General features: G+C 47.4%; 2 protein-coding genes across 3 annotated transcripts in view; one reads left to right on the top strand and one right to left on the bottom strand.

The window, feature by feature from the left end:
- ANAPC15 (anaphase promoting complex subunit 15) overlaps positions 1-16,892 on the top strand; it is a 93,015-nt gene that overhangs the window by 20,427 nt on the left and 55,696 nt on the right. The gene's annotated exons all lie outside the window — the stretch shown is intronic.
- LOC307109853 (folate receptor alpha-like) lies at positions 1,418-10,099 on the bottom strand. Of its 2 annotated transcripts, XM_079788816.1 has the most exons (5): positions 9,990-10,099; positions 6,830-6,990; positions 2,231-2,419; positions 1,966-2,101; positions 1,418-1,839 (listed from the first exon to the last, which is right to left on the bottom strand). In XM_079788816.1, the coding sequence occupies exons 2-5, from the start codon at positions 6,980-6,982 to the stop codon at positions 1,559-1,561; spliced, it is 759 nt and encodes a 252-aa protein (XP_079644942.1). In that variant the 5' UTR covers positions 6,983-6,990; positions 9,990-10,099; the 3' UTR covers positions 1,418-1,558. The 2 variants fall into 2 exon arrangements, with proteins under 2 accessions (XP_079644942.1, XP_079644941.1); XM_079788815.1 differs by lacking the exon at positions 9,990-10,099 and having other exon boundaries at positions 1,419-1,839; positions 6,830-7,008.

Here is a 16,892-nt window from a genome sequence, read left to right as displayed (position 1 = left end):
ACATCAATTGACTGTGTTCACAAGACTATTTAGGGTGGTAGCCAATAGATTGTACCACTTTCCATTTAAAGTTGGTCCTCCTCCTTCTTACCAAAACCAAACCCAAAAAATACATTTGTAACTATGACCATGCCAGAAATATACTGACCATAGCATAACAGTCTTTGTAGTAGTCATTAGGTCTGTTGACAAACATTCTGATTCCCCTTTCCTTCCAGGCACATGTAGGATTGTACTTCCCTGGCCTCCTTGAAGTTAGTCATGGTCATAACTTAAGCTGGCCAACAAAATACTAGTGATAGGTGGGTGCCAAGCCAGTGTGGCTCTGTGGTTGACTATTGACCTATGAACCAAGGGGTCATGGTTTGATTCCTCGTCAGGGTACATGCCCTGGTTGCTAGTTCAATCCCCAGTAGGGGATGTGCAGGAGGCAGCCGATCAATAATTCTCTCTCAACTTTTCTCTCTCCCTCTCCCTTCCTCTTTGAAATATATGTAAGTGATGTGTGGAAGCTTTAACTGCTGGTATGGAATTCACCAAGTTTGCTATTCCTGTCTCATAAAAGTGTGTAACCAGATGGGGCCTCCATCAGCCTGCCTTGCTGAGTGCCTAGCAGTATCCCCCTGACAACCCACATTAATCACTGTAGCTAGAGCAAGAAATAAATGTTAGTAGTGGTAAGCCACTGAGATCTCAGGGATGGTACTGGAACATAACCCAGCTTATCACAACTGCTACAAACTATACTTAATGTGAGATCAATGCCCACATATCTGTCAAATCATTGGTTTGGAACCTGTTCTAGGATTGGGATCCAGTCCTAGCTCAGCCAGCGCAACTCAGGCCCTGCTCCTCTGGTCAGGTGTGGGTCCAGTATCCCTTTAAGATGCACACATTTACCCACTTCACAAGGGAAAGAGCTTGTTCTCAACAGCCAGATTGCCTGGAGTGCAAGCCCAGCTCTTATGCAGGGGATGGCTTTGACCATGTCCCTTAATTTATGGCCTGTTTTCACATATGTAAAATGCAAACCATAGTATCTACACCCAATGGGAATAAATATAAAGCATTTAGGACAATGCCTGGCAGGGAGTGTTTTGAGGGTATTACCTGTAGAGGAGTATGGCTCTTGCTGGCCCCCTTCACCTCTTCCCAGCCAGCATCCAGAACATGCTGGTCACTCCCATTCCCTCTCTTCTACTGAAGAGCTGAGCTCAGGACAGAACAGTCAACCCTGGGAGGCTTTGGTCCAATTCAAAGGACAAAGTCCTGGGCCTGACTCTACAGTGAAAAATGAAATTGAAAGCTGTGAATATGTCCCTGATTAGAATAGTTAAGTATCTGGCAAATAGCAAGTATCAGAGCTGGGAACTGACCAAGTCTCAGTCAATGGCAACAAGGAAGCAGAAGTCACATTCCTATTCAGACCCAAAAAATTTGCAAGACACCTGCGGGATATCTGCTTTATTCAAACTGTTGGACAGAGCTCCCACCATGGGAGCTGAGCCGTGGGGCTGAACTGCATGGGGATAACCAGGTATCAGAAGGTAAAAGGAGCTCAGCTGAGCAGCAGGAGCAGCATTCGGGCCAGGCCAAGCAGGAGAGGCCAGGCCCCATAGAGCTCAGCTCCATTCATGGCCTCTGCATAGAACCTGGCCACCTCCTCGTTGGGGTTGCCCTGTGCCGGGTCAAACCACATCTGGATGCAGCGGCCACTGCCTCGGCTGTAGTTGCTGACTTTGAAGGAGTGACTCCAGATTTCATTGCACAGAGCAGCAGGCGTGGGGAAGTAGAAATCAAAGCGGTGGCAGGCAGCCTTGACCGGGCACTCATTAGACCCTGTGGGAGGAGGGAAGGCCCTTAGCCATTGTGCCCAGAACTATATCTGGTTCTGCCAACTTCTCAACTCTGTCCCTGCATATACCCATCTCACACCCCCACTCTCCCCACCCACCCGGCCCTCACCTGAGGTCCAGTTCCAGCCCTTGTGCCAGTTACTCTTGCAGGTGTAGGAGGTGCGGCAGTCTTCCCACCAGCTCTCACAGTCCTCTTTGCACAGGGGCACGTTCAGGATCCGCTCTTTGCGCCAGCTCTGGTTCACCTGGGAGGTGTCAGCAGGGGAAAAGGACTCAGGCCCAGCATTCTCGGTAGCCCAGCCCTAGAGAGCCCCAGAGCTGCAGAGGCAGGACGAGGAGATGTCTGGGAAGCAGGCACAGGGAGGAACTCATACCTCCTGGATCCAGGGCCCCAGGTTGGGGGAGCACTCATACAGGCAGGTGTCCTGGATGAAGTGGCGCTTGCAGGCGGGCTCCATGGGGCCGCAGTGGTTCCAGTTGAATCTGTACAGGTAGGAGACGTCCTTATGGGCTTCCTGGCTGGTGCTGACAGAGCAGCAGGCGTTCTTCTTCCAGGGACTGCACTGGGTGGGGAAGACACAGGACTCAGTCCCAGGCCCAGCACAGAATGTCTTCCCAGGCAGGGTCTCCCATTTGAGCCCTTGGTTCCCCAGTGCAGTTGGTCTTTCAGGGAAATAGTTGCTGTTGGGGGGCCCTCTCTTGGGCAGATGTAGTCATTACAAAATTAATTGAAATCTTTATTGAGCTCATACTTACTCTTAGCCAGGCACTTTTCTAGGAACTGAGGACAAAGCAAGAAAAACTTCTCATAGGATAAATGTTTGGGGAAAAATAAAGCAGGGGAGAGGGATGGGGAATTGCAATTTTGTGAAATGGTCCAATTAAGCCTCATTGATTTAGTAACAAAGACCAGGAGGTGAGGAAGCAAGTTAAATAAATTCTAACTCCAGAATAGTTCTAAGTAAATAAACACAATGGAACCTCGGTTCTCGAACTTAATTGGTTCGGAAGGCTGTTTGAGAAACGATTTGTTAGAAAATCGAATCATTGTTTCCCATTAGAAATAATGTAAATTCAATTAATCCATTCAAATTATTCCCTGTTTTAAACTTTCTTATATATAGTACATGTCTAATGTACTGCTTAACCTATAAATAAACACTTTTCTAAAATTTATCAAACCACCCCCTCTTGCACACTCTTGGCAACATCAGCACTATTTTTTTAATTTAATTTTTTTGTTGTTAATCCTCACCCCAGGGTATTTTTCCCATTAGTTTTTTAATTTAATTTTATTGTTTAAAGTATTACAAATAGTAATACATACGTCTCATTTTTTCCCCATTGACCTCCCCACACACACACCTCCTTTATCCCCACCCTCACCCCCGACACATGCCCTCACCCCCCCCCCCCCCCCGCCACAGTGTCTTGTGTCCATTGGTTATGCTTATGTGCATGCATACAAGTCCTTCGGTTGATCTCTTATCCCCCCACCCCCCCAATCCTCCCCTGCCTTCCCGCTGTAGTTTGACAGTCTGTTCAATGCTTCTTTGCCTCTGTATCTATTTTTGTTCATCAGTTTATAATCTTTATATTCCACAAATGCTAAGAGAACTAAGCCAGTCAGTGAAAGATAAATACCACATGATCTCACCCATTCGTTTTTAGAGAGAGTGGAAGGGAAGTAGAGAGACAGAATGAGAGAGACCCATTGATTGGTTGCCTCCCACACGTGCCCCAACCAGGGCTGGGATCAAGCCTGCAACCATGGTACCTGCCCTAGATCTGGAATTGAAGCTGGGACCCTTCAGGTCCCTGCCTACCTGAGCCAAACCAGCTAGTGCAACATTAGCACTCTTGATGGCCTTTTTATGTTATAAAATTGTGCTAATCATCAATTTCCACCAGCAACAAAAGCGTTCTTCTCTCCTTTGTTTGTTGCCTGAGAGTTGCTTTTTGTCAAGCTGAGGTATCAGCATGAAAGGATTGTCAGGTCCCAAACCGAAGTTTGGTTCAACAACAGAGACATATTTTCATTTGGTCTAGAACCGAATTGTTCAAGATGGGAGGTGTTCGAGAAACAAAGTTTGACCGTACTCAATACATTCTTATTGAATGAATGGAACCTATGGCCTAGAATTTAGTATAAACAAAATAATAAAATGTGCACTTAAAGTATACATATAGGCTGAAAAAGTTCTTGTCAATGCTGCTAGTGAAGCATCCATCTTATATATAAAAACTGCTGTTTGAAATTTTAACCCTGCTATTTTGGCTTCTGTAAATGCTTGCTTGCTTAAATAATAAGGAAAATAATACTCCTCCCATTCCAGAGAGCCCATAAACCTTCCCCAGAGGAAGTTATCAGTGCTGGCACCAGGCCAGGCCTTTGGTTGAGGTCTCAAAGCCGCAGCACATAGGGCTCTTTAAGAACTTGCAAAGGGGATAGGAATAAAACCCATATTTGGGAGACAAAGAAGGTAAAAACATATAAATAGGGAAATTTCCTCCATGTTTTTTGCCCACAGTTTGAAAGGCATTCTTCTCTGGGCCCACGCGTTATAATAATAAAGAGTGACTCCATTTCTCTAAGCATTGCTTGGTTCTTCTCCGGTTTTCTGCAACACTAGAAGTACCCAAGTTACACCACTATGTGTGGTCAGTCTGCACTGCCAGCTGTTGCTCAGTCACTCACAACAAGCACAACTGGAACTGAGATAATTACCTGCTGATGAGGTCCAAATGGACATTTACATATTGGAATGCATATTACAAGTGACTTCCTTTTGTTTTGTTTTTTAAATATATTTTTATTGATTTCAGAGAGGAAGAGAGAGGGAGAGAGCGATAGAAACATCAATGATGAGAGAGTACCATTAATCGGCTGCCTCCTGCATGCCCCACACTGAGGATCGAGCCCGCAACCCAGGCATGTGCCCCTGACCAGAATCGAACCTGAGACTCTTGATCCAAACTGGCTAGGGTCCAACCTAAACATTTTTTTTTAAATATATTTTATTGATTTTTTACAGAGAGGAAGAGAGAGGGATAGAGAGTTAGAAACATCAATGAGAGAGAGACACCGATCAGCCGCCCCCTGCACAACCCCCACTGGGGACGTGCCCATAACCAAGGCACATGCCCCCGACCGGAATCGAACCCGGGACCCCCCAGTCCGCAGGCCGACGCTCTATCCACTGAGCCAAACCGGTTTCGGCTAAACATTTTTTAAAAAAATCAATATGATGCCAACATTATAAAGAAAAAATAAAAGTCCTAGTGGCTCAGCGGATAGAGCGTCGGCCTTTGGACTGAAGGGTCTCAGGTTCGATTCTGGTCAGGGGCACATACCTGGGTTGTGAGCTCAACCCCAGTGGGGAGCGTGCAGGAGGCAGCTAATCGATGATTCTCTCTCATCATTGATGTTTCTATCTCTCTTTCTCTCCCTCTCCTCTCAGATCCTTGGAGAGATCGTTCCCAGTCTAAACTGAAATCAAAATCAACCTCTGGTCTCTAGCCGTTTTGGCTCAATGAATAGAGCGTTGTGGCCTGTGGCCTGAAGTGTCCCAGGTTCAATTCTGGTCAAGGATATGTACCTCAGTTGCAGGCTCAATCCCTGGCCCTAGTGGGGCACGTGCAGGAGGCAATCAATGTGTCTCTCTTGCATAGATGTTTCTCTCGGTCTCCCCCTCCCTTCCACTCCTTCTAAAAATCAATGGAAAAATATCCTCAGGTGAGGATTAACCAACAAAAATCAACCCCTGGGAGGGGTCTCCTCAGTGTCACTTCCCAGGCTCCTCCCTGGGCCTGCTTCCTGATTTGTGTAAGACAGAAACCCAACAGCCTAAGAAGCTGAGCTGTTGACAATGTATTGGCAACACAGGCACAAAGTTTATGTTAAACAAATAGCTGCCAGATTAGTTTTTTTAGATTTTTAAAAAATAGATCTCTCCAATTTCTAGTCTTTTTGTGTGTGTTTTTTTTTTTATAAGGGAAAGAGAGAGAGAGATTTCTTATTCCACTTATTTACGCATTTAATTGGTTGATTCTTGTATGTGCCCTGACCAAGGATCAAACTCCAAACCTTGGCATAGTATGGGGGACAATGCTCCAACCAACTGTGCTACCTGGTCAGAGATTAGATTTTTATTCTGACAACAAAAATCACACAGGGAGCCCAGCCGGCATGGCTCAGTGGTTGAGCCTTGACCTGTGAACCAGGAGGTCACGGTTCGATTCACATGCCTGGGTTGCGGGTTTGATCCCCAGTAGAGGACATGCAGAAGGCAGCCGATCGATGATTCTCTCTCATCACTGATGTTTCTCTCTCCCTCTCCTTTCCTCTTAGAAATAAACAAACAAAAAAAATTATATTTAAGAAAATCACACAGGGAAGAACAAATTACAAATGACAAAATGGGGAGTGAGATGTGGGCTGGGAAATGTGGAGAATGGGTGCCCACGTCCCTGGGATGCTTCCTGGAATCTTAGGTTTCCTCCCAGGTCTCCCAAGTACCCTGAGTGCCTCTTTGAAGTCTCCCAGGCGTCCCCTGGAGCAGAGTTTAAGAACCAGCACTATAGCCTGGCCAGCTGGCTCAGTGGTTGAGCATCGACCTATGAACCAGGAGGTCACGGTTGGATTCCTGGTCAGGACACATGCCCAGGTTGCAGGCTCGATCCCCAGTGTGGGGCGTGCAGAAGCCAACCAGCGGATCAATGATTCTCTCTCATCACTGATGTTTCTATCTCTCTCTCCCTCTCCATTCCTCTCTGAAATCAATAATATATTAATGATAGAAGCTTGAAATCTTAAAAAAAAAAAAAAAAAAGACCTGCACTATAGACCAAGGTCTGTCTAGGTCTGAAAATCTGTCTCCTCAGGCATAGAGAGGGTTTAACCTTTCATTTCCGGCTTTTTTCAACTGAGTCAGTTCCTCCCCACAGACCACCCCTCCTCCACCTCGGTCCACCTGCTCATGCAGCTTGTCCTCCGGGCTTGGCTTTTCCTTGTGGTGCTTGGCATTCATGCAGACATTGAGAAGCTCAGTCCTGGGCCCAGCTGCCCATACTTCGGCTCCCCACACCAGAAGGAGCCACAGCTGTGTTGTCATCGTTGGAGCCATGTTAGTCCCTGAAGGAAGAGCTGTAGTCAGTGACACAAGTAAAGTGGAGGAGTGGCCTCAAGGTATAAGAACAGCTCCAGGTGGGTGGAGCCTCCAGGAAGCCTGAGGCAGTTTACACCCTACCCCCACCCCTCAGTCTTCCCAGCCTCAATGAGAGGTGGGACCAGACGCCACCTTTTGGGACAGTCCTGGGTGGGGCCTCCCTGACTTCTCCATGTGGTCAGGAGCATCACGTGATACATACACTAAGGGATGGGGTTTGGGAAATGTGCAGAAATAGCCAGGAGATCACCATAGGTCCCCAATCCCTTGTTCACAATCTTTTTTAGGATTTTATGAAAGGTAACACCAAATCAGGTCATATGATTTACATACACTCAACAATCAGGCGAGCACACTCTGTGGGGAAATAGTTACACCGGTGGGATAAATAAAAACGATAGTAACCTCACATTAATTTTCAGGACAGATTTTTTTACACCAAATGACTTTGTAAAAGTTTACAATTATCTTCATGTTAGGGCTCCAGATAAGCTGTAGACCTGTGTGTTGTTTTTTTTAAACAAAGCCTCTGTTCCACCTGGGCAGGTAGCTCAGTTCATTAGAGCATAGTCTTCATTCTGGCGGATTCCATCCCAGTCAGGGCACATACAAGAACCAGCCAATGAATGCATAAATAAGTGGGATGACAAATCGATGTTTCTCTTTCTCTCTCAAATAATAATAATTTTAAAAAGCTTGGTTCTAGCTCCTTCCAGCCTTATCATTTGGCCTCTCCCAGAGCCCATGTAGCCTGAGGGAGGTCACAGGGCACAGAGGCTTGGTGGGTGGGCACTGGCAGCTAGCTGGATAGTCCCTGGGGGAGGCTCCTGAGCCTCCGGCCACAGAGGTGGCCTCCACTCAGCCTTTGTGGCATCTCAATCCTCTAGCCCACTGGTCGGCAAACTCATTAGTCAACAGAGCCAAATATCAACAGTACAACGATTGAAATTTCTTTTGAGAGCCAAATTTTTTAAACTTAAACTTCTTCTAACGCCACTTCTTCAAAATAGACTCGCCCAGGCCGTGGTATTTTGTGGAAGAGCCACACTCAAGGGGCCAAAGAGCCGCATGTGGCTCGAGAGCCGCAGTTTGCCGACCACGGCTCTAGCCTCAGACACTTACCTTGGGGAGGTAACTGTTCCCTCAGCCTCCTGGTCAGCAGATGCCTGGCCCTCCTAAAACACTCATTTCCCACAGCTCCTAAAGCTTACTCGCCCCCTGCTCACAAAGTTGCCTCGTCTGCACATTACACCCATCTCCTGTAGAACTCAGGTGTCTTGCCTGGGCCTCATGGACAGGACCTGAGCTGAGCAGCCTCTAGGCCAGTGATGGCGAACCTATGACACGCGTGTCAGCACTGACACGCGTAGCCATTTCTGATGACACGCGGCCGCATGCCGAGGATGAAACATTTGCTGCTCCTGAGGATGAAACATTTGCGACTAGAGTCTTGGAGTTAGTTTTTTCCTCAAAGTGACACACTACCCGAGTTATGCTCAGTTTTTTGGCGAAGTTTGACACACCAAGCTCAAAAGGTTACCCATCACTGCAGGCTGACTCTGCCCAGCAGGGCTCCGGGAAACCTGGAACTGAATTCCCACCTAGCTCTCCTCCTCCTCCTCCCCATTCCTTCCCTTGGTCGACCTAAGAAACATCCAAACCTGTTGAGAATTTTGTAAGAGTTCGTTTGAGTCAGAGGATATGCCTAGAAGCAAGATCTCAACAGAATGAAAAAAATGCTTTGAAAAATAAAGTCTCTTTTATGATTAAGGAGGGAAGGTAAGAAAGGTTTCATGAAGGTGGAAGAAGGCAAGGTGGGGATCAGATTACCTCTTACAAACTTTAGAAGGGGGATCTGAAAGAATTGTCAGGTATTATTAGAAGGAGGGGTCTGAAAGGGGCATTTCAAAGGGCGTTAATCTAGTTGCACAGAAACAGTGAACAGATTTGCTTAAGGCTAAGATAATCTTTTTAGTAAAGAAGTTATATATGCTTGGGGCATGACTAACCCACCATGACCTGCCTCGTTAGGAATTCATCAGGTCACCCTGTGAGGCTACTTTCCATAGAACCCCCCTTTTTTGTCCACACCCCATACCCTTCCACAACCATATTCTGCTACTTTATTTATTCCAGAGTTCATTCGTTCTGTCATTGGCTAATTCATTCATTCAGGACCCAATCTGTACTCTTGGGGACCACCAGGTGATTCTTCCAATCAGGCTCCTTGGGGAAACAAAGTCTAGCAATTTAGGGCTCAGGGTTTCAGATCAGCCTGCCCACAATCCCAGCCCTCACACTCACCTCCTACGTGATCCCAGGGGGAAATAACTCAAATTATCTTGAGGCTTAGTTTTCTCATCTGAGGATTACATGTCTGGGGAAAGGGGACGTGGGGGGAGACCCCCAACACATGATAGCCAGCTGGGCACAGATTGAGGCATCAGTTGGGCACAGTTTGAGAGATGTGCTCCAAGTCTGGGACCCCCCAAGTCTGACTCTGGGATCCTCAAGTCCAGAGCTCCTTCAGCTTGGGGCCCCTGTGCCTTCTCTGTGCTGAGGCTTTCATGGGGGCAACTGATGTAGAGTCCTGGCAGGGGGGTGAGAAAGCCCTTTCTCTAGGTTCTGTTGGATCCCACCTGGTCAATCAGTAGCTTTTCTTACTGTGGCTGCTTTCTAGAGCCAGAGGCCTCTTCCTCTCCGAGCCTGCTACGTCCCTCTACAAACCCCTCCTCAATTTCCCAGGCTCAGCTCAGTGCTCTGCTGAAAGGCAAGAGCTCAGGGTTCTAGTTCGGGGATGGACACTAACTTGTAGTTTAACCTTGGGCAGGCCCTGCTCTGCTCTGCTCTGGGCCTCCATCTCCACTGCTGGAATCTCTGCACTTTAGGCAAAGGGGACCCTCCCAATCTAGCAAGTCCTTTAACACATGCTGGGAGTACCTGTGATAGGTGGGGAGTGGCATACCTGGGAGTGGAAGTGGCTCTCGGTGCAGCTCAGGCGTCTGCTCTGCTTTCCAATTCCTTGCCCTCACCTTACTTCAGGAATGGCTGGGGTTTAGTGGCCTAGGAGACGGGCAGTCAGTCAGGCAGTGGGAATGTGGCCCAGGAGTGGAGCCTGGGATTGGGCGAAGGCCACTCAGCAGTTAATTATTGTCACCAGCCAGGCCTCCATGGGGGTGGGGGGAAATAATAATAATAATAATCCTATATAATAAAAGGCTAATTATGCAAATTGTCCCCTTGATGGGAGTTCAACAGGGAGTTTGACCAGGGGGCGGGGCTGACCCACCAACCACCCTCGGCCCCTCCCCCATGCCGGCCAGATGGGCCCCAATCTGGGTGGGCTAGCTGGACCCCACCCATGCACGAATTTGTGCACCAGGCCTCTAATAATAATAATGATGATGATGATGATGATGTGGGCCTAAGGCCATTCCCCAAGCCCCACTTACCCCATTTTCTTCCAAAAACTCAGATTTGATAAAACCTTGCAGCAGAGTTGCTGGGATCCTTTAACGGCCCATGTGCCATATAAGACCCAAGAAATCATTCGGTCTGGCTCTGACCAAGGCATAAGGAGTGAGTTAATTAATGTTTGACCCAATATAGCAGGCTAATTTATTTTTAAGCAGGCTAACTTTTAAGGTGATAATTTTGTATGGTCAGCAAATGATGTTATAAATATCCAAATGGGCCTTGGCAGAAAAAAGGTTCCCAGGACAGAACCAGTTGCAGGACAAGGGCTTCTGACCTCCCAGTCAGCTGTAGAGAGCAAAGAGCTCCCATGTTCCCAAGTTAGCCACCAACTCCTCCAACCTCATCAACCCCATTCATCCTTTACCTCCAGCTGCAAAACCGCAGGTGTTCACTTGATAACTAGAGCCTCAGTTGTTCCAAAATTCCAGCTCTCCTGCTCTGTCCTTCTCACTCACCCACCTACACAGGTACCCCTTAAAGATTTTTGTTTTTGCCGAGACCGGTTTGGCTCAGTGGATGGAGCGTCGGTCTGCGGACTGAGGGGTCCCGGGTTTGATTCCGGTCAAGGGCATGTACATTGGTTGTGGGCGCATCCCCAGTGGGGGGTGTGCAGGAGGCAGCTGGTCGATGTTTCTCTCTCATCCATGTTTCTGGCTCTCTATCCCTCTCCCTTCCTCTCTGTAAAAAAATCAATAAAATATATTTTTTTTTAAAAAAGATTTTTGTTTTTAATGATTTGAAAGAGATAGAGATACATATAGAGAGAGAAACATCAATTTTGTTGTTTCACTTATTTATGCATTCATTGGTTGCTTCTTGTAAGTGCCCTGACCTGGGATCAAACAGCAACCTTAGTGTATTGGGACAATGCTCTGACCAACTGAGCTTCCTGGCCAGGGTTACACAGGTACCCTTTCTACAGCATCAAAGAGTCTGGTCTAATTTAGACCCCACCATTCTCAGTCAAGGAGAGAAGCCTTCCTTTTTTCACCCCCTTAGGCTGTGGTGATATCACTGGTGGGGGAAGAGAAGAGGGAAGAGCAGATTTGGACAGGAGGAAATACTGAGCTTGGCTTTGTCAAGGTGCCTGCGGCCACCCAGGGGAAGGTGGTTGCAGAGGCAACAGCCCAAGGGAAGAGTCCAGCTTGAATGCAGATGTGGGAGCCATCAGCCTGTGGATGGCAGCGGAAGTTTAGGAAAGATGGGATCCCAATACCTTCTGGAAGGCCACAGGTCTGGGCGCCTGGAGCAGGAGGGGGCCAGAGAATCAGAGGAGGCAGATGGATTTAAAAGGACTTAGCTTGACACTCAGGCAGGCAGGGTAGGGGTCCAGGGGAAAACAAAGGCAGGTGGAACATAGGCAGGGGCAGACACGGCAGTTTGAGCCAGCCTAATCACAGAAACCAACCATGCAGGAATAACAAAATGTTTTTAGACTCGGAGTGGGAGGTATGTGAAACTAGGGAGGGGTTGCAACAATAAGGTGAACTGGCACTTAGGAACAGGGAAAGTTCAGGTCCGTTGCTGGGCAAGAACAATGGAAGGTGGCTACACTACAGGGGTAGATATAGAGCAGGCTTGTAGCAAAAATATACCCCTAGACCAGTGGTCGGCAAACTGCGGCTCTCGAGCCACGGTTTGCCGCTCTTTTGACTAATGAGTTTGTCCACCACTGCCCTAGGGGAAAAAACACTTAAAAAACATTTTAATAATGTACTAATGTCTTAACCTGAAGTCAAAACTTCTGGATAAGGGTAATGCCTTACGCAGTGGTCAGCGAACTCATTAGTCAACAGAACGGCAAACCACGGCTCGCGAGCCGCAGTTTGCCGACCACTGTCCTAGACTATAAGGCTTCATGGGCAACCCATGACTGGGCCCCCTTCCCATTCCGGGAGTCTGAATCCGCTTGCAATAAAATGTCCACATTTTTGCTTAAATCTTCTGGTCCGAGATCTCATTCTTTGGCTTCAAGAGACATGACCTCAGGACAAAGACCTCGGCTAGGCATGGTTATCAGATTGCTGGAGGAAAATCAGCTTGGCTGATTTTTTTTGCCCAGCAAGCCTTATCTGAATTCTGAGACAGCAGCCTGGGAGGGTTAAGCCCTCTGACGATCTCAGCAGGCAGAGGGACACTGGGACCCTCAGGCTCCCTCCTGACTTCACAAGCCCAGCTCAGCCTTCTCCTGATTAGAGAATGACCAGTGAAAAGACCTCCAGGTGGGACTTGCTCCTGCTCCTCATCCTCCATCCCTGCCCCGGGAGCTGATCTTTATGGGCTTTAAGCTCCTCCACCCAGGCATGAGGTTTGGTCCCTGAGTCAGGCCCTGGGCCCTGAGGGCTTCAGAAGTGACCAGCGAATGGATGGTGAGTTGGAAGTGGAGCTCTGATCTATGGGGAGTTCCGTGCCCTTGTTGAGCCTCAGGCCCTTGTTCCAGGTAAGAAACATCCAAACCTGTAGAGGATTTGCATGAGTTTATTTGAGCCAAAACAGACAACAATTGCTGGGAAGCAAGATCTCAAACGCTCTGGGGAATGACAGTTTTGCAGTTTCTGTTAAGCATTTGAAATTAAGGAGGGAAGTAAGGACGATTACATGAAGGTGGGAGAAAGCAAGGTGGGACAGGATTACAGGACAATTAAAATAGGATTTCAGGACAGATAAGTTAAGCGGGTGGTTACGACTTATTTCAAAGGTGTTACTAACCCAGTTACACAAGAACAACGGACAGAGCTTGCTTAAGGCAAAGATAAACCTTTTACTAAAATGTTATAGCCCTGGGCACGACTGGACCCCCTCCAGTTAGAAATTTATAACCAGATCACCCTGTGAGGTTACTTTCCGTAGAATTCTTTTTCCTTCCACACTCTGCTCGGAATCTGGGGTCTGGGTGCTAGGGCCCCAGGGAGGGACAGGGTCAAGCAGTCACACCTTGGAGCCAATCCCAAGAATGTCCACCTAAACTGGAAGCTTAATACCAGCAAGATTAGTCACACAAAGATAACAGGAAGATGCTGGGCCTACACAGCTGGGGGCTCTGGGCTGGCGGGAATGGGGGTGGGAGAAACCAGAGTTTTTCCTGAGTGCCAGTCCATCACATACACAATGGCCGCACATTCCCAGGCAGCAAGGAGGGGCTAGGATTCAGATCTGAGTGTGATTGCAAACCTGGCTTCCTTCACCAAGAAAGGAGAGCTCTGTGAGGGACTCAGGGCATCAGCCTAAGGACTGCAGATGCAGTGCTTCTTCTCCTGGGCCTCTTAACTTCCTTCTTAGCCACCTAGAAATTCTGTTTGCGCCGCTATTACCTTCGAGCCTTTGCACTTGCTGAACCCTCTCCATGGAGTGCTGTTCCTCCCACCGTCTCTGCTTGGCAAACAGTACTCCTCCGGAAGCCTTTCCCCAACCTCTCTGGGCTTCCACACAACCACACCACACGCGGGGCTTCCCTATAGCAGAGCCTGAGCAACTTGTTTTCTAATGCCTGGCCGCCGTGGCTCTGTGGTTGAGCATCGACCTGTGAACCAGGAGGTCACAGTTCGATTCCTGGTCAGGGCACATGCCCAGGTTGTGGGCTCAATCCCCAGTATGGGGCATGCAGGACCCAGCTGATCAAGGATTCTCTCTCATTTCTATCTCTCTTTCCCTCTCCCTTCCTCTCTGAAATCAATAACATATATATATATATATATATATATATATATATATATATATATATATATAATTTATTTATTTATTTATTTATTTATAAGAGTTATTGGTTCTCAGGTCCACCTGCCCTCACCAGCCTGTGCAAGATACTCAGTTTCCTCCCTGTTGATGGAGACAAGCAGACTGGGTGCTCAGAAAGCCTCTGCTGACTGACAGTATGAGTGCACCGATTCCTTAATTCCTGAGTACCTCCTCTCTGCGGGCACTGACCCAGGCTCAGGCAGTCTGTCACAAATGACACAGACATGGCCCCTGCTTTCAGATGTATGTTTTGTTAGGGAAAAGCCAGACACTAAACACAGCAGATATATATATATATATATATCTGTATAAGGGGACTAAAGGGTTGTGATAAGAAGGTGCCTCACCATCCATTTGCTGGTCACTTCTGAAGCCCTGAGGGCTCAGGGCCCTGGCTCAGGGGCCAACCCTCATCCAACCCTCATGCCTGGGGTGGAGGAGCTTAAAGGTGTTCAGAAGTCATTTTAGGGGGAAATTATATGTTGAAATCTAATGGCTACAGGGGAAAAGGCTGCAGAGGATAAAAGAGCATTCTAGGAACACAAGGAGGGTATTGCTGAAGTTAAGGCCCCAAATGAAAAGTGTGAATGGAGCTCATATATGGAGGTAGAAGGGGAAATAATTTGACATGTAATCTAAGTAGAGGGATGGCCAAGGCCTTCTATGCCACTAAAGAAGTTTAGATTTTACAACAGCTACCACTGGAAAGCATTAAAGGGTTGGTGAGGAGCTGTCATATAACAAGACCTTTTAGGTGTTCATTTTTACTTTTTTAAAAATGTCCATCGCATAGTAAAACTGATGGCTGAAAGTTTACTGATGAATAGGATATCTGCAGTTCTCAAAGTATCTCCCTACAACATACATATTAATTATAAGGGCGGCGGGGGGGGGGGGGGGGGGCGGTTAGTAAAGAAACCTGGAAGACCCAATATCAACCAAAAGATCAGTTAACATCATCAGATGGGCAAACCTGACACCATGTGCCTCCTGTTATGATGCACCAAGAAGGACAGAGTATTGCTTTTGGGATATTTGTTTCAAAAATGCACAGCTTCAATCTAGTGATGAGGAAACAGATACATTCAAAATGAGGGATATTCTACAAAATAACTGGCCCGGCCCTAGCCAGTTTGGCTCAGTGGATAGAGCATCGACCTGTGGACTGAAGGGTCCTGGGTTCGATTCTGGTCAAGAGCATATGCCTGGGTTTCGGGCTCAATCCCCAGTAGGGGGTGTGCAGGAGGCAGCCAATCAATGATTCTCATCATTGATGTTACTACCTCTCTCCCTCTCCCTTCCTCTTGGAAATCAATAAAAATAAAACCAAATCTATAATAATAGGAGCTCCAGTGGCGCAATCAGTTAGCGCGCGGTACTTATAATAATAAAAGTGTAATATGCTAATCAGACCAGACAGCCAAACAACCTTCCAGACATCCTTCCAGATGACCTTCCAGACGACCACGCTATGACACCCACTGGTACCAGGCCAGCCAAGGCGGGTGCAACGCAATTGGTCAGGGGCCCGGCCATTGCCCCATGACTGCCCTGCAGAGGGAGACCCAGGCCACAGGCCAGCAGGGCGATCAATCCATCAGGAGGTTCCATGATTGCCCCAAAGAGGGAGGCCCAGGCCACCAACCGGCAGGCTGCAAAGGGTGGGTGGGGCCTCCCTCTGAGGGTGATCCATCACAGAGCCCCGGTTGGGTGGGCAGGGCCCACCTCTTTGGGGTGATCAATCACGGGGCTCCCAGACTGTGAGAGGGCACAGGCCAGGCTGAGGGACACCCCCCCCCCGCCCCAGTGCACGAATTTCATGCACCAGGCCTCTAGTAAATAAATAACTGGCCCATGTTTTGTAAAATTGTCAATGTCATCAAAGAACCTCCCTTGCTGAAATATCCATCAGTAGGTGACAGAATTAAAGGTAACATATTCATAGAATGGAATATTGTATAGCAATTAAAAAGTATGAACTAGATCTCAACAGACTAATATGGAAATATTTCAGAAACCATGTTCCCATGGTAAGGCACATGGATATGACAACTATACCTATCAACTTAGCAGAAAATAAAAAGTTTGATGCCATACTGTGTTGACAAGGCTATGAGGAAATGGACACTCATATTTTGCTGGTGGAGGCCACATTGATACAACCCCTGTAAAGTTGAAATCCATATTAGAAAATTAGAAATCCACGTATTCCAGCAATCTCTCTTCTGGAATTCAAGTATAATATGCTACTATGTACAAGATTATTCATTGTAGCATTTTTTGTCATTTAAAAAATATATTATTATTGATTTCAGAGAGGGAGAGAGAGATAGAAATGTCAATGATGAGAGAGAATCATGGATTGGCTGCCTCCTGCACACCCCCTACTGGGGATCCAGCCTGCAACCAGGGTATATGCCCTGACCACGGGGAATCTAACCATGATCTCCTGGCTCATAGGTTGATGCTCAACCATTGAGCAACACTGGCTGGGCTATTTGTCATTTTTTAAAAAAAGGAAATAATTCAGGTGTTCATCATTTAGATCCCTCCACCAATATTTCCATCCCAGACCGCATCTGGTAAGACAAGGAAGGGGAAAGAAACTTGTTTCGCAGCAGAAGCCTGATAAGGTCATCCATCAATTTTGCCCACC

This window comes from Cnephaeus nilssonii, assembly GCF_951640355.1.
Source record: "Cnephaeus nilssonii genome assembly, chromosome: 13".
In the NCBI taxonomy this organism is placed as follows: domain Eukaryota; kingdom Metazoa; phylum Chordata; class Mammalia; order Chiroptera; family Vespertilionidae; genus Cnephaeus; species Cnephaeus nilssonii.
Note: the sequence above shows the minus strand (reverse complement) of the source record. Positions and strands in the feature narration are given on the sequence as shown.

Excerpts from the sequence above, each read along its gene's own strand:
- LOC307109853 (XM_079788816.1), bottom strand. The coding sequence starts at position 6,982 with ATGGCTCCAACGATGACAACACAGCTGTGGCTCCTTCTGGTGTGGGGA. Across the intron at positions 2,420-6,829 it reads AGGACAAGCTGCATGAGCAG|TGCAGTCCCTGGAAGAAGAA; the intron begins GTGGACCGAGGT and ends TTCCCCACCCAG. Across the intron at positions 2,102-2,230 it reads TGGGGCCCTGGATCCAGGAG|GTGAACCAGAGCTGGCGCAA; the intron begins GTATGAGTTCCT and ends GACACCTCCCAG.